At 40.7% G+C, this 21,568-nt stretch overlaps 1 protein-coding gene across 1 annotated transcript in view; it reads right to left on the bottom strand.

Moving 5' to 3' along the window:
- Positions 1 to 12,209: 12,209 nt before the first annotated feature.
- The window catches only part of CTTNBP2 (cortactin binding protein 2), a 173,254-nt gene continuing 163,895 nt past the window's right edge, over positions 12,210 to 21,568 (bottom strand). Inside the window, exon 23 of the mRNA XM_023544586.2 lies at positions 12,210 to 13,139. Within this exon, the coding sequence (XP_023400354.2) occupies positions 12,894 to 13,139 (246 nt within the window). The 3' untranslated portion in view covers positions 12,210 to 12,893. The remainder of the gene's footprint in view (positions 13,140 to 21,568) is intronic.

Raw genomic sequence — 21,568 nt, 5'->3', positions numbered from 1 at the left:
TCTGGGAATTCGAAGGTCATTGGTGGTGTTGGGAAGAGCATTTTCACGAATTAAGCGGACATAGAGCACATTTAGTTAACTGAAGAATAGAGAATGAGAGGAAGCAAACTCTTTTGAGAAGGCTGGTTGAAAAGACGTGGAAAGAGATAAATCAGTTGCTAGAAGGTGATCCTTTTTTTTTTTTAATTGTCTTTTATTTTTTAATGGGGGCATACATGCAGGCTAAGGAAGGATGAAAGAGACCAAGGACATCATTGAAGGTGAAAAGTCCTGGAGAAATTGCACAGATGAAAGTGAAAACCTCGACTTCTGGAATAAGAAGTATGTTGGTTTGGGTTCTGTGAGAAGCTGGCACCAAGATGTGATACAGTAGCATCACTAGGGGGTTGGGGGAGTGTGTATTGCCCTCCCTGATACTGTTAGAGGGGTGACACCAAAATGACCCCAGGGTCCGTGGTGGCAGCGGTGGTAGGTGAGCCTGTGCTTCCAGGGGAGGGGCCGCTAAGGCAACGGCATCACTAGGGTTGGTGTCACCCATCACGCAGTGTGGTAACTCATCATCACTACCTCCACTCACCAGTCAGGGTGAGGGCAGCCGGGCTGTGGCTCCTGCCATTGGATGGAAAGGAGGGCCTAAGCCAATGGAAGAGGGGAAGAGCTGTGGGAGGGTGGGCAGGGCCAGGAGAGGTGGGGCTGCAGGTACCAAGCTCTGCCCTGCACAGGGCCAGGGACAGGTCATTCCACCCACAAGGCAGGGAGTTTCTGGGTCTGCCCGCCCACCCCAGACAGAAGGGAGGGGGAGTGACACTATGAGTTACCTCACTGAAGGACACCAACCCTAGTGATTAAGTGAATGAAATTTACATATTGAGGAAAAGCTTGTGAAGGATAAAGGTGGGGAGACTCTTTAGACACCGTTGGAGGTCTGATGCCTATGAAGGAGAGGAGAAAGGAAAGAGTATTTAGTAGGAAGGGTCTTGGGCTATAGCACCTTTCCAAGGAAGCTTTGAGCAGGCCTATAGAGTCCTTGAGCCAAAGAGTTCCAATAAAGAAGTTCTGTGTCTGGCAGGAATGAGCCTGTAGGTTTCCCCTCCATGATCAGTCATTGACTGGGAGCAGCCTGCAGGAAGACTGCCCTTGAAGCAAAGGCAGGGGTGGACCCAGAAGGTCAGCAGCAGGAGTTGTCAATTATGCATCCCACATCAGGAAATTGAGCAGTGCACTTTCATGGTAAAACACTGATATAACCCTGGTTGTGTGTGGAGGTCAAGGAAGGAGGCGACCAGGAAGAAAAGAGCCCTATTTATCTTTGAAGTAAGAAGTGTCATGGTTTAGTCTGGCTAGGCTGAGAAAAGAGAGAATAGACTTGGGGAAGGGACTTGAGTGATGAAAGTTTGGAATAGCAGAAACTGAGAGAAGATAAAAGATTTTGTGCCATTCCAGGATACATTGAGAACGGAAACTGTAATAGACTCTGAGGTATAGTGGCATTAACAGGACATGGTTATGCATTTTCTTCTAGAGGGATGAAGTTAGAATAGAGGGGCTAGATTTTAGGACTGATCCCTTTTGTTAATGCCACTCCTGATTCCAAGGCTGCTTCAGTTTTATAATTCTTAAGTTATTAGTAACGTGTCCTTCATTTTATTAAATGCAAAAATATACATTTATGAGTACTTACTATGTATAAAAAAGCACAGAGGAAAACATAAAGACGGGTTTTTAATTTAGCACTCATAACTATAATGCAAGGCAGACTTTGATAGTTGGTGTAAGAGAGAGACAAATAATGCTATGAGACTTCGTAAGAGGTCTAGATACCTGAGTGGATGGTGGGAGTGGATCAGGAAAACCTTTGTGGTGATGGGTTTGGGTTGGAACTCATAGAGTGGGTGTAATTGTGAAGGTTTGTTCTCTTCAATATCTCATATTGTACCGGGCACCCTTCCTCTTTCCCTTTTTAGTTGCCCTATTCAGGGCCTTGCACTGGCCTGGATGGGTGACCACCTTATGCCTACATTACTCATCAGCCACTTAGTCAGTCACTCTTTAAATATACTCTATCATATGCTCATTACCCAAAAACAGTAGCGTAAATTATATTGTCCATGAAGCCTTTGGAGCTCTGGTGGTGCAAGTGGTTAAGCGCTTAGCTGCTAAACAAAAGTTTGGCAGTTCGAATCAACCAACTGCTCCTTGGAAACCCTATGAGGCAGTTCTACTCTGTACAATAAGGTCGCCATGAGTCGGAATTGACAGTATAGCAATGGGTTTATGCAGCCTTTGGAGACCTTTCCTCTAGTGCCAGCATAACTGATGCTACTGCACTTTGTACTTTTATCTTAAGCCCTATGACAGCTTATTGCACAAAAGCATTTCCCTCTACTAGACTGTGATAACCTTGTGGGTGGGAAATTACACACGCTTGGTACACAGTAGTGTTGGGGCTTAGTTACAGCTTTTCCACCTGCCAAAGAGTAAGTCATAGTCAAGATGTAGGTTTGGAGGGATGGAAGTAGCCCTGCTATGTTAACTAATCTACCTTTACCGTAGACAAGCTGATCCTGAATTTCTCTTAATCCTTGTGTTGGTTTCCAATGGGTTGAGACCCTAACTGCTTGTAATATGTGGGATTGTTTAATTATATCAGCATTAAAACTATAATAACTTCCTCTTCCATTTTTCTAGTAACTTGGGGGTAAAAACCACTGGAAGATACAAGAGGTGCAACACCATATAATCAGGGCCTAAACCTTGTAACCAACACCTGTCTGTCAGTTTGTCATAATGTGGTGGCATGCATTTTGCTATGATGCTGAAAGCTATGCCACCCATACTTCAAATACCAGCAGGGTCATCCATGGTAAACAGGTTTTGACACACTTTCAGACTAAGATGGACTAGGGAGAAAGGCCTGGTGATATATTTCAGAAAATTAGCCAATGAAAATCCTATGGATCACAACAGAATATTGTCCAATATAGTGCTGGAAGAAGAGTCCCCTAGGTTGGAAGATAACTCAAAACTCACAGTGGCGGCAACAATGAACTCAAGCATACTAATGATTGTGAAGATGGTGCAAGACTAGGCAACATTTCATTCTGTTATATAGAAGGTAGTCATGAGATGGAGCCTACTCAATGACAACTAACAAAACAACCACAAGTTTTGTATAAGTGTTCTGTCAATTGTTCTGGTAATTGTACTTATCATATAGTATGGAAGTTATTCAATGCCACGTTCTTCAGGTGAAGCTGAATAGAGTCCATCAAGTAACTATGCCTAGCCTCATCGTCTTCGTTGTTAATGCTACACAGTATACTCCAGTCAAGAAAACATGTTTGAGGCCTTTCACACTTGACTGATTCACTCTAGGCTTTCCAGTGTCATTCAGAAATATCAGTAAACAGATGTGAATGAAATTAAAGTCATGGAACCCTTGTCCAACACAATCCCCTCCAAGAGACTCTTCTGATGCTGTTTACTCACACAACTAATGCTTAGATGTGTCATGATTAATGGTTTTACAACCTTTCTGCAGGTTAATATATTGTTTTCCATTTAGACATAAATTCTGAGGGCGGTGATTTCAGCTCCAGTTTCTACCTATTAAATTGTTACCATTGGTCTACCAAGGTTCCTGTTCTTCAGAGGAAAAGACATCTTCTTTTAGGAAACTTTGTGAAGGTCAACAGAACACAGAGTGGATTTATTTTAATAATCCTTTTGTATTAACAGTATTTACTTTTAGGATTATGAAGATATATTTTTCCTCCCAGGCAGCAACCTGGGTTGTTGCCACTTGGAGGAAAAAAAAATGTGTAGTGCTTAGAGGTGAAGAATAGGCTAGAAACTCAATGCCATAAAAAAAAGAAGATGTAAATGCATAGTTCCTTAGAGCAGGTAAGCAAAGGGCTGTAAGAGACCTTTACTGTCCTCTGTCAGATGTGCTAGAAACCCATGTGACAACATTCTCCGAGTTGAAAATTTTTTTTTTTTTCATTCTCCATGGTTTAACTCTAAGCTTTTCTTTACATTTTATTTTATTTTTTGAGGGCGAGGGAACTGAGATGCCCTTCCTTTGATTTTGATTTGAAGTTCTCACCTTTTTTAGCTTAAAATTCTCAGAGTCTCTGGCTGTCTGGATCTGTACACAGAGGCCATTCAATGCTCCATTTCAACAAGTGATTGCATCTTTGATCCAATAATCCTCTAGAACCAGGATTTGGCAGTACTTCCCTAAATCTTTTCCAAACAGTGCTTACAACCACCCCTTTTTATTAGGTAAGTGCCAAGTGAATAAACATGGCCAAACACTTTCCATGATGCCTTGGCAAGAAAACATCTAAGACGTGAGTAATTGATTGATCCATGGTTATAGGGGATTCATATAACAGTATTCAACCACCTCTCAAGTTTGCTTGTGAACTGCTAAGTTCCTGGTGACATTGGACTGACACCATACCTTTAGACTTTCTTGTTCTCATCTATAAAATGAGATAAAAGATTTGCTTGATCAATATCTGAAAATGTCCAGGTGATAGACCACTTCCTCATGCCCAAGTTCAGCCTTGAACTTCCTCATGCCTGCCTTGATGGCTGGATCCTCTTCCCTTCCCTTTCCTCCGGACTCACTTTTGGAGACCCTTGTAGTTAATTGAGATAAATGGCCGATTCTCAGGTCACGGGTTAGGCATTCATCAAAGGAATTTACCATGGAGCTATTGAAGCTTAGGTTCGTGGACCTTCACTTGTACCAGCCCCTTCCAAGCTTTCAAAATTCTCCTCAGAAGTTGCAGGATGATAATGTAATCCCAACCCTGTGCCAGAGACAAAGGACACTTCCTCAGAGGCTCCGATGGTGATTTTAGACCAGCTCTACCTCCACACCTCCACAATGTGACCCTGGTAGATCTCATTGAGCATCAAACCCTATCTTTAGCTCCAAAGAGAGGGATCTGAATAAGTCACTGCTTTGCTCTCTGGTCTAGGCCACAATGACTCAGCATACATGGCCTTTTGGCCCACCCTGCCCATAGCCAGAAACACCACCTTAGGAAGGTATTTACAGGTGTGGTGTTACCAATGAAGCTGAAAAAATTTTTTTCAGAACTGCCAATAATCAAAATAAATTGTGACCAACTCTGCTAGAGGCAAGCCTGAATTACCTTTATAATCTTTTAAAGGAAGTTTTATAAAACCATTGTCATAGGAAGAGTAAAACAATTGTGTGTAGCCTATGGAAGAGAAAGCGCAATTCCTAGATTGCGATTATTTGTTAGGTTTTTTTTTTTTCTTTTCTTGGTAACAGCTTTACTGAGATATAATTCACGTACATACAATTTACTTAAAGTGAACAATTCAATGGTTTTTAGTATATTCACAGGGCTGTACAACCATTGCCACAACCAATTTTAGAACATTTTCATCACCTCCAAAAGAAATCCCCTGTACCCCATACCCTTTAGCTATCATCCTCCAATCCTCTCATCCCCCTCAGCACTAAGCAACCACTAATATACTTTCTTTCTCCATATATGTTTTAGCTTTTAAAAAAGACACTTAGAATGCTCTATGGAAGGATTTTCTTAAAGGTTTCTTAACACATTCTCTGGCTTGAATTTCCCACTGTTTCAATATCTTAGTGTGGATAAACACACTGGGTCCTGTACTCTGCTCTCCAATTGCCCAGCATCCATAACTAAATTCACCATTTCCTTCAAAATGAAGGCAGAATAAAGGGCTTTCAACCACGAGAAACAGAAGTGTAACCTGACTCTACAAATGCCAGAAAATTTCTATTAGTCCTTAAACTAGCCCAAGCCAGATCTGGCCTGCCTCTCACATGCAGAAGGGTCAGCTGTGACAGCTAATTGACCTCAACAGAGGACACAGTAACAGGAGGAATGAATCGGAAGGAAAGCCATTGCCTGAACCCTATTCCAAAGTGAGAGGTCCAACAAGAACCACATCACCTCCTGTTTCCTGGTCACTTTATAGAATTTTCCTCCCCCAGTATGCCGGTACAGCCACCATCTTACTGCCCAAATCACGTATAAGCCCTGCTTCCCCATAGCTCAGTGAGTCGGTTCGGAGGAACTTCTGGCTCTTCGTTCTGCGCATTGCAATGAAGGTACTTTCTCTTCTCAAAGACCGGTGTCCAGATTATTGGCAAGTCTAAGCATGCCAGACAAAGACCCAACTTCTCATGTTTGGTAACAGAAGGGCAACTCACAATGGCTTAAGCAAAAAGAGGAAATTTATTGGCTCATGCAAGCCTAGGGTTGGATGTGACTTCTTTAAAACCAAATCAGTTTCTGTTGAGTCGATCCTGACTCATTGTGACCTCATGTGTTGCAGAGTAAAACTCTGTGCTCCATAGGGTTTTTTAGGCTGTGAACTTTTGGAAGCAGATCACCAGGCCTTTTTTCCAAGGTGCCTATGGGTGGGTTTTAATTACTGACCTCTCAGTTAGTAGTCAAGTGCTTAACCAATTGCACTAGCCAGAGACTCCATATGGCTTCCTTAGATGCTGTCAAATGTTAGTACTCAAATGCTATCATCCAGGCTCAATCTCATTCTGCTTTTCTTTGTGCTGACTCCATTCTAAAGCAGGGTTGTCCCTTGCATGGCAACATGGCTGCCAGTAACTCCAGGTTTATAATCTGCTCTCTTGGTAGATAATAATGGGGAGAATGCCTCTCTTTAAACCTAAACATGGTCCTATAATTGAGTATCTGGCTCTCACTGACCTGTACTGGGTCACACACCAGCTTTTAGTGCTCGGGAGGGAGTTAGGTCTACCTGTCCCACTTGGTTGAAAACAGAATGAATGGTTTCCCAAGGAATAATGTGGTGCGTTACCAGAAGAAGGGGTTTAGGGTATGAATTTTGGGCAGGCAAAACCAAAGGAGTATGATGAAAGAATGCTGCAGTGTGAGTCATAAAGTTTGGGCTTTAGTCTAATATTGCCACTCAGTAGTTATATTACTTAAGCAAGGCAGTTAATCTCTCTAGGTTTTGGTTTCCAATTCTGTAAAATTACAGACTTGCATAAGATGTCCTTAAAGGTCTCTGCTAATTTAAAATTCTATGTCCATGATAAATTGACTAGTTATTTTGGCATTAAATATGTATGACTAAACCTGATTTTCTTTGACAAAACCAATACAATCATTTTCATAGAGAAGCAACACAGTCTACAGCAGAGTTATGACTGGAGTCATGAGGTTGTGTGTTGTCTTTGATACCAAGTGTTTCAAGGCTTCTAACTCATTTTTGAATTATCTAAGTTGTTCAGAGACATTTAAGCCCTTCTTTTCAAGAAATAGAAATCCTTAATGTCAAGCTGCTTCCAGTACTTTCTTCATGGTTATATTAACCCTTGTGATGTTACTTGGAAAGCCAAAGCATTCTTGGAAATAGCAGGAGACAATTAGAAAAAATGAGATTGAATCAGGTTGCTAGCATAATTAATCCTTCTGATAAATTAAAAGACAAAAAAAACCAAGAGAAAAACAAATAAACAAAAATGTGAGCTATTGCAACTTAGGAACTACGGAATTGAGCTGGACAATAAAGTGAGCCCAAAAGAAAGGTCTTAAGACATTTCATTAGTTGGAAAAACCTGGTGGCATAGTGGTTAAGTGCTACGGCTGCTAACCAAGAGGTCGGCAGTTCAAATCTGTCAGGCGCTCCTTTGAAACCCTATGGGGCAGTTCTACCCTGTCCTATAGGGTCACTATGAGTCGGAATTGACGGCAGTGGGTTATGGCTAGTAGACAATGAAAGCATCTAGGCTAACTCATGGGGTGATTGAGAGGAGCTGGGAAAGACCATGGGGGAGGGGGGATAAAAAGAATTCTTTTTGGGTATGGCATATGGGTTTTCTCAACTACAGATTCTTGCTTTGGGTATTAAAAGCCTTTTATTTTTATAATTTTTCAATCAAAATGCAAATACTTGAGTGCTCCACAGACTATTGGGACTTAGATAACAATTAAAAATAAAAAATCATGGCTGTCTTAGAGGTTCCATCACACCCTGTATGCTTCATCTGTCTTTAACATTGGCAATTTACATTTTGGCTTTTGGCTTTGGTATAGATGAGTCATTCATTTTGGGTTTCAAAGCAACAACTCTTTAATTCAGAGTAGGCCCTTCTCACCTTGAACAGGAATGATAGACACTCTGGGCATGGGGACATTTTTCACAATTCAAAGGAGGTACCATCCATGGAATTCCATGTGAATGGTGTCTCCTGAAGCATCGGTCTGTAGATGTCTCTTTAAAGAGGCTACACTGGTTGTTAGGCTCTATAATATACCAGTTGGCTATTCCCAATGAGAAATGTGTCTTGGTTTGAAATTAGAAAGCAGGCATTCCAATGATTAATCTCAGGCCTGCCTCGACATGCTGTGAGATCCCATGAAATTCACTAAACCTATCTGGGCCTCATTTTTGAAAAATCTGAAGTGATTATGAAGTAGATCTGTCAGAGAGGTGTGAGAAAAAACAAAATAATGATCCATCTTGGCAGTGCAAATGCTCCAATAAATGGGGAAGTTGGAAGATACGAGTTTAATAGGGTGCAGGCTTAGTCTGGGAAAAAAAAACCCAGGACTTCCATGACTGACATGACAGCCCAGTTGTGAACACTGTACAAAGAATTAGTTGGTACAGTAATGCTCTTTGAGTATATTGGACAAATATTAGACTTAGAGGCAAAAGTACTTAATGTAAGAGTATTTAAAGTTTACATCAGGTATAAATTAGTATTTAGCACCTCAAAGGAAGGGACAGAAGATGGTGCTGTGGGCCCCCTGCGGAGAAAATGGACCGCCCCCACAACCAAAACCGAGACTGATGATGCTACCCATACACCAAGAGGGTATGAACATTTTTTTACTCACGTAATGAGGTCTTCTAGGGAGAGTAGGGCTGGCTCCCAAATAAGTCCAAAAATGGCTTAAGAGAAAAGGGAGGGGTAACTAGGTTGCGTTTTTATTGGTTTAGGGAGTGGGCTTGGGGTGAGGGTTCCCTCCAGTGGACCAAGGCTTGTGTGGTTTGAACTTCCTACCAGTGTCAAAGAACTTTCCAGGCTTTCTTAGTTGTAGGCACAGAGAAAGGGGAGTTGTAGGGCTTGAAAGCTGTCAGCAGCTAAACATCAAAAATGGAGTCAGACCCTACAATTCCCTCCTCTCCCTGCTCCCTCTCCCACAACATGTACCTGGGCAGCACCTGATGTCAGTCATCCATCCCCATTGCCTTTGTTCTGTTTCCTTTGCTTTAATGAAATATAGGGATCTGATTTCTGCTCCCTCAGGTATCAGCTAGGAGGAAAAAAAAAAAAAAAAGTTAATCTGTGATTACTTGAGGTGCCTGATTGGTAGAAGCAGCCCTGGCAGCATAGTGGTTAAGTGCCCGGCCGCTCATCGGTGAGCCGACAGTTCTAACCCACTAGCCACTCCACGTGAGAGAGGTGTGGCAGTCTGCTTCTGTAAAGATTTACAGCCTTGGAAACCCTACAGGGCAGGTGTACTCTGTCCTATAGGGTCACTATGAGTTGGAATTGAATTGACTCTGTGGCAGCGGATTTGATTTTGCTTTTTGGATGAATGGTAGAAGCAAAAAGTTTTGGAGTCAGCAGGTACCTTAGTCACAAATAAATAAACCTACACCCCAGAAAGCTAAGTGTCATGTGTCAATGCCACACAGATCTCTCTCAAGGGAGAACAGGGAGTTTTATTACTTTAATTCCTGTGCTCTAATCATCCTATCACAGAGGAGAGGACTACAATGTATCACATTTTAATAAGACAATTCAGAAACTAGGAAGAAAGACTGAGGCAGTAACATCTCTTGCCTCACAAATTACACCACACAAGTGCTACATATTACCAAAAAACCAAACCTGTTGCAGGGTCGCTTTCAACTCATAGTGACCCTATAGGACAGAGTAGAACTGCCCACAGGGTTTCTGAGGAGCGCCTGGTGGACTCCAACTGCTGACTTTTTGGTTAGCAGCCTTAGCTCTTAACCACTATGCCACCAAGGTTTCCCACTACAAATTACACTAGTTCCTATTTCCTTACTCAGAAGACCTGTCTTGAAAATTTTAGGGTGAAGCAAAATCGATTGTCAGAAAAGTTGGAACACAAAACTGGCTTGGCAAAACCAACTTGTGCTGCTTTTGCTTTAAACAAAATAGTGAAAATATTATTGTATTTGGACTTAAACACCACTGGAAGGATTTGTCAGGAAGAAAACAGAACACTGACTGTTTATACCCTTTGGCACGAAGACCTGGACACCAAATGAACTTGGTCCGACTGTTTTTATTTTCTAAAGAGAGTAAAGTGCCTCAAATCAACAGGTCACCAAAAATAAATAAATTAAAAAAAAAAAAAAAGGCATATAGCTGAGCCACAGTGACTTGAATATCTGTGTGCTGTCTCCAGTTCTGGGAGGCAAGCAGATATACCAGAAACTTCTGGGTTATAAAAGAAGTTACGTATATAATGAGCTTATTGATTTCTAAAATTAATTCCTGCTTGGATTTTGATTGAGATGGCTTTACATTTGTAGGTTTAGGGAGATGAGGTCAGAACTTGAGCTCCTGACTCCTGCTCTTCCAGTGTTACTTACCTTCACTACTAAGAGTGTGGACATAGTGCGTGACTCTGCATATCCCTTCCCAGTTTATTTCTGTAAACCTTTCTCTTTCTCAAATTAACACTGAAAAGGCATCTTGGTCCACAAGTAAACATATTTAGTCATAGTTAAAACCAGACTAAACTAACAGAGGATATCTACTCACTCATTTACTACTTTGACAAGTGTAGGATGCTCTCTGAGAAAAAGTATCTTGCGAAGGGGTGAAAACAATTCAGAAAGCATCCTAACTTTAGACAGTGACTTTCCTGTAATGGGTCATACTTGTTATGAACTGATATCTTAATAAGGCTAGGCTATAGCCAACTGAATTTAATTTTTATGAATGACTAAATGCATAGAAAAAAAATTGTACTTGTGTAAAAGAGACCCTATCAAAATTGGTTAGTTTTCTTCATTAATCATTCATCAAGGTTTATGCAGCCTCTACTTTTTATCTCTTACGTAAGCAATTGCAAAATGTATTAGGGTATTTTGCAGGAACTCACCTTCAAGCTATGTTATGGATTGAATTGTGTCCCCTCAAAATATGCGCTGTAAATCCTAACCCCTATACCTGTGGTTATAATCCCATTTGGGAATGGGGTTTCTTTGTTGTTAACGTGACAGTGACAGTAGAGTATAAGGTGTGCTTTAAGTTAATCTCTTCTGAGATGTAAAAGAGCAGATTAGGCACATAGAAGCAAGCAGACATGGGGGAAGGGGAATGCCAGACCACAGGAAAATCAAGGAACCAAGAAAGAGAAGCTGAAAAGAGACAAAGACCTTCCTTCAGAGTTTAGAGAAAGAAAGCCTTTTTCTAGAGATGGTGCCCTTAATTTGGACTTCTATCCTCCTAAACTGTAGAAAATTAATTTGTTAAAGCCACTTACTTGTGGTATTTCTGTTATAGCAGCACTAGATAACTAACACACCCTGTGACACATCTTGTGTTTGCAAGATACCAGCAGTTTTGCAATGTTTAATCCTGTATGAACGCAGGTGTAAACAACTATTCTGGCCAAAAAATGGATTTAAACACTCTTAAACAAGTAAATGATTCTTGGGATAAAACCATACTTTTTTTTTTTTTTTTTGGTATTTACGGAAAAAAGGGGGGAGGGTGGAAAATGTTTTTGTTCAGTGAGCACCTAATTCCTGGAGCTCCACTTAAATGTCTATTTTATTTTTATTTAAACCAATTACCTAACACTCCTATAAGAGTGAGTCTGTGAACAGCTTGTTCTGTGAGGACAAGAGTTTTATGAATGTCTCTGAAGTTGCACACAAATATCTACCGCATGAATAAACTAAGAACTACAGATTGAAACTGCAGCAAAATTGTTTCACTAAGTCAGTATTTTATTTGATGTCAAAGCATCTCACCTCTGAGTTGTATAAGTAAAAGTGATTTTATCTGCAATTTTAGAAGAAACAGTTCTAGAAAATATCAGTTGTGCTACTAGAACTAAAGTTGAAGAGGAAGTTAATTCTGAATTAATTTATTGAAGTATTTATGAATGCAGGTATTTTTCATATCCATTTAGGTACAAAACTTTTGTAAGAAAGATAACACTTTTATTTCATTATAATTTCGTATTTTATAGGATTTATAATGCAAACTCGTTAAGCATAAATATACACGATGCAACTAAACAGCACTGTAACCATTAAAAGATTTAAAATGTGAAACTAGAATTTAACAGGCAAAATACTTAATATGGCTTGTAATGAAAAGAAACTGTTTAGAAATGATTTATTATTGCCCCATTCTAGTTATTCCTCATCAAGTGAACAGAGAATTATGATTTCCATTTAAAATGGTACATGTTTTCTAAGCCAATGCTGTACACATTTTGTAACAAGTAGTATACAATATGATTTACGGATTTTCTTCAATATACACATACATATATGTACAAATATATACAGATATACAGTACACAAACAACTCTGCTTTGATACCCCTGAACATCTTCATTAAAACTATTATAATTTTTCTATTATAAAACTACTTGAAAAGCTGGCGTAACTTCTTAGTATTGAAGTTTGACCCTACAGAATAAAAAAAAAAAAAAATGCAAAAAAAAAAAGTTGGTTATAAATACATTCTCTACAAAAAATTGAATAGTGGTCCCGCACTCATACTTTATATCACAATGAAACACTAAGTTATTTACACATTGTTGTCCTTGGTTTGGTGTGAAATATACAGAAAAGTGAGAAAATTGTAGGCAGGCCTATTTGTTAGGTTTTTCTACTTGTTCATTTTTGCGTAAGTTCCAAATCTCGTCTTTTGAGTTGTTATTTATTTCTATTTGCCTTGTATTACTGCTGCTGCTGCTTCTTCTGGTGTTCTGGGAACACTGGGCGACTTTACTTCTAGGAACAGGAAGGAAAGATTTCACTCTTGAAACACCCAACTCGGTCTTTAATTTACTATTGCTGCATTCTGTAGTTTGATGGCTGCTGAGAGGACTGACCTCCTGCAAGAGAAGAGAAACAAGACAATGGTTGTCACATTTGCCAAGCTTACCAACTTCCTCTCCTGTAATTAGTCCTAATTCTTCCTCTGAGCAAGCACAAAGGAGTTTCTCTCTAAACTCAGGTTCCCATGAAAAAAAAAAAAAAAAAGATAAGAGAAAGGAGAACATACATGATTAATTTCTTGTAGACTCACTGCCTTATTTTCATTAGGCCTTTCCTGGTATCACATAAGTCTGAGACACAGGAGTCAGTGAATCAAATGCTGATGAATCTGGGCTATCCTTACCAACAGGAGCTTCACAAAATCCTGAATCTGTTGTTGTTGAGTTGATTTTGACTCATGACAACCCTATCTGTTACAGAGTAGAACTGCTCCATAAGGTTTTCTTCGCTATCATCTTAATGGAAGCAGATGTCAGGCCTTTCTTCCATGGTACCATTCGGTGGAGTCGAACTGCCAACCTTTAGGTTAGTAGTTGAGCACAGACCATTTGCACCAACCAAGGAGCCAAACAAAATCTTTGGCCCAAGGAAATCACCAAATTGGACTAGTCCAACTGACTATGAGTAGACAGCTCTACAAATAAACTATGTCACTATGAGTAATTCACCCAAATTTTCTGCCTTTTATTTTCAGATCTGTAGAATGAAAATTGGACGACAAATAATCAACCAATATTTTTTGAGCATCTACTGTTCTAGGTGCTTGGCATATAACAGGCAACATAACAGAGAAACATTCTTCCTTTATGGAGCTTACATTCTAATGAATTAAGGCTCCTGTGCAGAAATTCTATGATTAGGTGGCTCAAGATCTTTTATACTTGGAAATAGCATGCTTTTTTTTTTTTTATTTAGTGTCTCAGAACCTTATAATCACCTGGTGCCTGTTTCTTATTTTACCTACTAGAAAACAGAGGTAGGTAGGTAAAATAATATGCCCATAGTCACAGAGCAGTGAGGCTGAGATAAAACAGGCCTCCTAACTTTTACTCAAGGGCTTTTCCCCTATGTTACATTAAATTCTGCAAACTGGCAAAAGTGAAATTAAGCCTACTAAGTGAGCTGCTCCACATGCCTCTGAAGCAGTTGACATTGATTACTTTCCCTTCCGGAAACTCTCTCCAGCTCATCTTTGCACTCTGCTAGGTTTCTTCTTAAATTGGTAGTTCTAGACCTTGGCTGTGACGTTGGAATCTCAGGGGAAGCTTTAAATAACATTGATGACTGGGCCCCACTCCAGAGATTCAATTGATCTGGGGTGTGGCATGGATGTAAGTTTTAAAAAATCTACAATTGATTCTAATGTCCAACTGAAGTTGAGAACCTTGACCTTAACTCCTCAATGTCCTTTTTCTCAACTCTGTTCACTTCAGATCACGCAGTATTACTTGATGACCTTTCCCCTTTCTGCCCATTCTTAGTGTTTCAATTATCATCTCTGATCAAATAGCTCCCCGAGTTATAGCTCTGGTCCTCCTTTATCTACTGAGCTGGGAACTGCATTGCTAACCGCTAATGGATAAATTCATCTCTATGTCTGGCCTGTGCTTCAAACTCAATTTTTCTAAAGCCAAACTTTTATTTCCCCAATTCCATCCCTTTCTAAAGCCTCTCCTCTTGGCTTATTACTGGTTAATGATGCTGTCCCAGTTAATTCAGCTGGAGACCTCAGTTATCTTTAGCATCCACTTCTTTCTCCCCTACCCAAACCAATGCTGCTTTCAAAAGGGGCAGAGAATTACGCCTGTGTAGTGCAGACAGAAAGGAAGGGGATGCTTTCAGGCCTACTAACGCAGTATCAAATTCCTCAGCATGTCACTAAAGCCCTTTTTAAATTTGGCTTCAACCTCTCTTTTAAACCCATTTGCCCCTCCATTTCCATGTATTAAAATTCTAATAATTCTTTAAAGCCTAGCACAACACCTCCATTAAATCCCTAATCACCTAAGTAAAATCTGCTGACACCGGATCTTCAGACACAGCTAATCTTAAATGGCAAGTCAGCTGTGCTACTCCAACATACTTTTGGCTAGAAGTTTCAGTGCTTTGAGTCTTCCCAAACATCAAGTATGTGTAATAAGTGAAGAATAAAGATGGGACAAGTATGGAATTTAGACTGCATGTATTTAGGAGAGAAGGATGGCTAGGCTGGAAAAGTTTGACTTAGAAAGGAGATAGCTTCCTGATAAAAGTTCCCTCATCAGGGAGTCATGAAACAGCTGGGTTCTGTCATGTTAGAAGGGCCAAATCTCTCCAAGGAAGCATAAGAAAGTGGCTGAGGTGCAGTTGCTCAAAGGCACACACATCTCAGCAGCCCCTGTCACCTCCCATTTGTACTTTACAACAGGTTAAGAGTGAATGGAAAGAAAACCAAAACACCTATTTTTGTTTTGTAGGGAAGCTTATGCCATCAGGCTACCAGAGAGAAAATCTGAGAGAAATAATTATATTGCTTGATGACCTGAGTTGCTGAGGTAGAGGAAAGGGTCACGTGCTGACAAATAACTGTGAAAAGATAGTTCAGATACCATAATCCAGCTCCATTTCGCTGTACAAGAAATTACTTAGCCATGGGCCTAGTTAGGCCAATCCCAACTTCTAATTTTGCCTAGAACACCAGCAAAGTCAGCACATACATATTACCCAAACATGGCATCTTCCTCTAATCCTGATGCCCCATTCTTCCTCATATAGACCAGCTTCTCGGATTATTCGTTCAGCATACAGATTGAATAGGTATGGTGAAAGGATACAACCCTGACAGACATCTTTCTTGACTTTAAACCAATCAGTGTCCCCTTGTTCTGTCTGAACAACTGCCTCTTGATCCATATAAAGGTTCCTCGTGAGCACAATTAAGTATTCTGGAATTCCTATTCTTCGCGATATTATTCATAATTTGTTATGATCCACAAAGTCAAATGCCTTTGCATAGTCAATAAAACACAGGAAAACATCCCTCTGGTATTCTCTCCTTTCAGCCAGGATCCACCTGACATCAGCAATGAAATCTCTGGTTCCACATCCTCTTCTGAAACCAGCCTGAATTTCTGGCAGTTCCCTGTCGATATACTGATGCAGCTGTTTTTGAATGATCTTCAGCAAAATTTTGCTTGCGTGTGATATTAATGATATGTTCTATAATTTCCACATTCGGTTGGATCACCTTTCTTGGCAATAGGCATAAATATGGATCTCTTCCAGTCGGTTGGCCAGGAAGCTGTCTTCCATATTTCTTGGCATAGACGAGCTAGCACCTCCAGTGCTGCATCTGTTTGTTGAAACATCTCAATTGATATTCCATCAATTCCTGGAGCCTTGTTTTTTGCCAATGCCTTCAGAGCAGCCTGGACTCCTTCCTTCAGTACCATCGGTTCCTGATCATATGCTAACTCTTGAAATGGTTGAACATCAACCAATTCTTTCTGGTGTAATGACTCTGTGTATTCCTTCCATCTTCTTTTGATGGTTCCTGCATTGTTTAATATTTTCCCCATAGAGTCCTTCACTATTACAACTTGAGGCTTGTGCTTTTTCTTCAGTTCTTTCAGCTTGAGAAACGCTGAGTGTGTTCTTCCGTTTTGGTTTTCTATCTCCAGCTCTTTGGACACGTCATTATAATACTTTGTCTTCTGGAGCCACTTCTGAAATTTTGTTCGGCTCTTTGACTTCATCATTTCTTCCTTTTGCTTTAGCTGCTCGACGTTTGTGAGCAAGTTTCAGGGTCTCCTCTGACATCCATCTTGGTCTTTTCTTCCCTGTCTTTTCAATGACCTGTTGCTTTCTTCATGGATGATATCCTTGATGTCATTCCACAACTCGCCTGGTCTTCTGTCACTAGAATGCAATGCGTCAAATCTATTCTTGAGATGGTCTCTAAATTCAGGTGGGAGATATACTCAAGGTCATATTTTAGCTCTAATGGACTTGCTCTGATTTTCTTCAGTTTCAGCTTGAAGTTGCATATGAGCAATTGATGGTCTGTTCCACAGTCAGCCCCTGGCCTTGTTCTGACTGATGATATTGAGCTTTTCCATCGTCTCTTTCCACAGATGTAGTCAATTTGACTCCTGCGTGTTCCATCTGGCAAGGTCCACGTGTATAGTTGCCATTTATGTTGGTGCAAGAAGGTATTTGCAACAAGAAGTCATCGGTCTCGCAAAATTCTATCATTTGATCTCCAGCATTGTCTCTATCACCAAGGCCATATTTTCCAACTACTGATCTTTCTTCTTTGTTTCCAACTTTCGCATTCCAGTCACCAGTAATTATAAATGCATCCTGATTGCATATTTGATCAATTTCAGATTGCAACAGCTGATAAAAACCTATTTCTTCATCTTTGGCTTTAGTGGTTGATGGGTAAATTTGAATAATAATAGTCTTCCTTGTAGGAGTATGGATATTATCCTACCACTGATGGCGCTGTACTTCAGGATAGATCTTGAAATGTTCTTTTTGACAATGAATGCAACACCATTCCTCTTAAAGCTGTCATTCCCAGCATAGTAGACTATATGATTGTCTGATTCAAAATGGTCAATACCAGTCCATTTCGGCTCACTAATGCCTAGGATATCGAAGTTTATGGGTTCCATTTCATTTTTGACGATTTCCAATTTTCCTAGATTCATACTTCGTACATTCCAGGTTCTGATTATTAACAGATGTTTGCAGCTGTTTCTTCTCATTTTGAGTCATGCCACAACAGCAAATGAAGGTCCCGAAACTTGACTCTATCCACGTCATTAAGGTCGACTCTACTAAGGTCAGCCTTCAGTATGAATTATACCACAACATAAAGAAAACAAAACATAAAGAAAAAAAATCCTCACAACTGGACCAATGAGCAAGACCATGATAAACAGAGAAAAGACTGACATTGTCAAGGATTTCATTTTGCTTGGATCCACAAGCAACAGCCATTGAAGCAGCAGTGAAGAAATCAGACGACGCATTGCACTGGGCAAATCTGCTGCAAAGGACATCTTTAAAGAAAAGAAAAGATGTCACCTTGAAGCCTAAGGTGTGCCTGACCCCAGCCATGGTATTTTCAATTGCATCATACACGTGTGAAAGCTGGACAATGAATAGGGAAGACTGAAGAAGAACTGACGCCTTTGAATTGTGGTGTTGGCAAAGAATATTCAATATACCATGGACTGCCAAAAGAATGAACAAATCTGTCTTGGAAGAACTACAACCAGAATGCTCCTTAGAAGCAAGGATGGCAACACTTCGGACATGTTGTCATGAGGGATCAGTCCGTGGAGAAGGACATCATGCTTGGCAAAGCAAAGGGTCAGCAGAAAAGAGAAAGCCCCTAAAGGAGGTGTACTGACACAGTGGCTGCAACAATGAGCTCAAGCGTAACAACGACTGTAAGGATGGCGCAGGACCAGGCAGTGTTTCGTTCTGTTGTGCTTAGGGTCGCTATGAGTCGGAACCAACTTGACGGAACCTAACAACAACAAACATGGCATGCTATAAAGTAAGGATTGCCACTAGTTGATACAGAGAATCTACAGGTGTGTGTATGTAGATCCGATTGTAAATAATTTTGCTATGATCTTTGAACCTCCTCTGGAAATCTACATGGGCGGTACCAAGAACCAGAGACAGGAAAGGAGACGCACAGAGCTTTTTCTAGTCTGTTCCTTTCACTACAACATGAAGGTAAGGAGAATGCTCCTTCATGGTCTGAGGCAGGAAATGCCACACGAAATAAAGGACCAAGAAGCACCTGCAACAGTGAAAAATGTGGTTAGGGATACAGAGGCTGGATGTGTAGACCTGTGAGGCAGAGTCAGTCCCTAGATGCAGGAGGACAGAGGATGAGGAGGCATGATGAGAACGAGGAGAAGCACTTGGGCTTAGTGAGAGCCATGGCAATTCAAACCTGGGAGGGCAAGAAAAGAGCAAGTGACTGAGGGACAATGTCCTGAACCAGAGGGTGATGCTCCTGACACTCTGGCAGCCAAGCACAAGTTTGGAGGTGTTTTTCCCAAAGCTATGAGGTACCTGAGTCTGGGTGTAGGAGAGTTAAGGGCATTTCCAAACCCCCAAAATTCTCTGTATTAAACACATCAGGTTACTATCAATGTTGCTATGCATATTAAACTCCAAGATGAAGTATAATTTGTATAAAAAGGCACTGCCCCTGGAGTAGATGTTCTAGTTATTTAACTTTAAAGGGTTATTGTGAAGTCAGAACAATTCATTCATCCATTCATTCAATACTAAGTATCTGCTAGAATTTAAGAGGATACCGTAACTTCTGGCCTCTAGGTTGCAAAGCAGAAAGCACAGAAAGCACTGCAGAGGAGATGGCGTTAGAGGCGGGCCTTTAAGGAGGTACATGATTGTGACAGGTGAGGAGGAGAGAAAGGGTCCTTAAGGAAAGGAACTATGTACGATAAGGTTGCCCGAAGAGTAAAAAGTAAGTTACATTTGAAAGGTTACAGTATCAACCCCTTAAAAGATACATTTGGAAAGAAAGAAATGGGATGGCAAGTGAGGAGGGTGATATATCAGAGCTGTGTTTTAGAGCAATGAGTCCCAGCCCTGGTTTTGAATGAGAATCACCAGGGAACTCGTAAAAAAATCCTAATGTCCATTATGAACCTCAGGCCAATTATGTCAGAACCTTTACAGGGTGGAAACTAGACATAGGAACTTCAAAAACTCCTCAGGTGAGACACACACAACAGGCAAATGTATAGAGATCAGAGTTTGACAGTGGTTAGCAGGGGCAGGCGGGAAGGAGAAAGAGGGGAATTTTAGTTTAGCTTTGAGCACTGGGGTTTAGCACTGAGCTTCCGTTTATGGGATGGAAAATATGGCAATGGGTGTTGGTTGTACAACATGATTGATATAATTGATTTCAATGAACTGTACAAGTGAAAATGTTGAACTGGCAAATGCTGTGTTATCTATTTTTACAACAGCAACAAAAAAAAAATTCGTTAGAAAAAAAGAATTCCTCAGGCAGATTTCATTATAACGTCAAAGATGAGAACTCTTGCTTTAGGGAGATTAGTTTGCACACGTGGGAAGAAAACATGTTTATTAGTCTCTGCTCTTTCTATAGGGTTGCTATGTGTTGGAATCGACTTGATGGCAATGGGTTTGGTTTTGGTTTGCTCTTTCTATCGATGGTTTAAAAAATTGTGTCTGTGTGCTTAATTTAGAAGGCTGTCTAACATGCCATCTAACTGATAAACCCAACTACATTCCACTCCTGTTGGAGCAGTAAGGAGTTATACTACGGCAAGTAATGAGGTTAATTCACTCAGTGTTGCCTTCTAAAGGATGATGGCAGCTGTAAGGCCCCTCTCTGGCGAAGGCATAGCCAGTCTCTTGCCATGCAGGAGAAAGTGGTTTCAACTAACCCAGAGAGCTCTTAGCTCTGAAGGGAGTTACTTTCTGATAACAGAAGAAACTGGGCATCTAACCAAGAAATGCTAGTTGAGTCAGAAGTGAGCCTACCTTCCCCAGGAGAGAAAAGGAATGAGCCCACCACACTTTGAGAAGGCTGCCAAATGAGTGTGACTTTGCCCTCTGCTGGCAGGTCTTGAGAAAAACATCTTCTACTCACTGGGGATGAGTCCCTCCAAGAAAGGGTGGGGGCCAGCGTTCAATGCACGCTTGTTTTTATTAATTGCTGTCCTATTAACTGCACATTTAAATAACCTGGAGTCCTTCTGTAAGAACCAGGCAGTATAAAGCTCATTTTTTAAAGATCGCTTTTAAAGCTGCCCTGAGCTGCACTAAGCTTACCCTACTTTCAGTCCTTTTTTAAAACTTTTTATGGACAGTACTTTCTTATAAAGGAGCCCTGGTGGCACAATGGTTAAGCACTCACTTGACTGCTAATTGAAAGATTGGTGGTTTCAACCTACCCAGTGGCTGCTTAGGAGAAAGATTTGGCGATCTGCTCCGATAAAAGATTACAGCCTAGAAAACCTTACAGAGCAGTTCTGCCCTGTCATAGGGGGTCACTGTGAGTCGAAATTGGCTTGATGGCACCTGACAACGACAATCTTATTATTGAAAACTCAACAGGGTCATGGGACAGAGAAGTAGGATACAAAAATGTATCTCATTAGATATTCGCACAACCCAGCCAGTCACTGCTTGTCAACATTTGTGTACAGGACAGTGACTCGGCCCTTCTTGTTCCTCCTCCCAGACCTTCACAGCCCCTTCCACTATGATCCACAAGGAATGCTGCAGAACTGATGTGTAAGCTCAGGGAATGTGTTCTGGTCTCCAGTTAACCAAAGCTCAAGGTGGGCCACCACACACGGGCAAATAGTGGAGGCTTTAAAGATGGCAAGAGGCAACTCTTAAAGTATTTTCCAACCAGAATGCTCAGTAGAGGTCCCAGGTCACCTCTTTAGGTCATCTTCCCTAAAATGTCTCC

Source organism: Loxodonta africana, chromosome 8 (assembly GCF_030014295.1).
Source record: "Loxodonta africana isolate mLoxAfr1 chromosome 8, mLoxAfr1.hap2, whole genome shotgun sequence".
NCBI lineage: Eukaryota > Metazoa > Chordata > Mammalia > Proboscidea > Elephantidae > Loxodonta > Loxodonta africana.
Note: the sequence above shows the minus strand (reverse complement) of the source record. Positions and strands in the feature narration are given on the sequence as shown.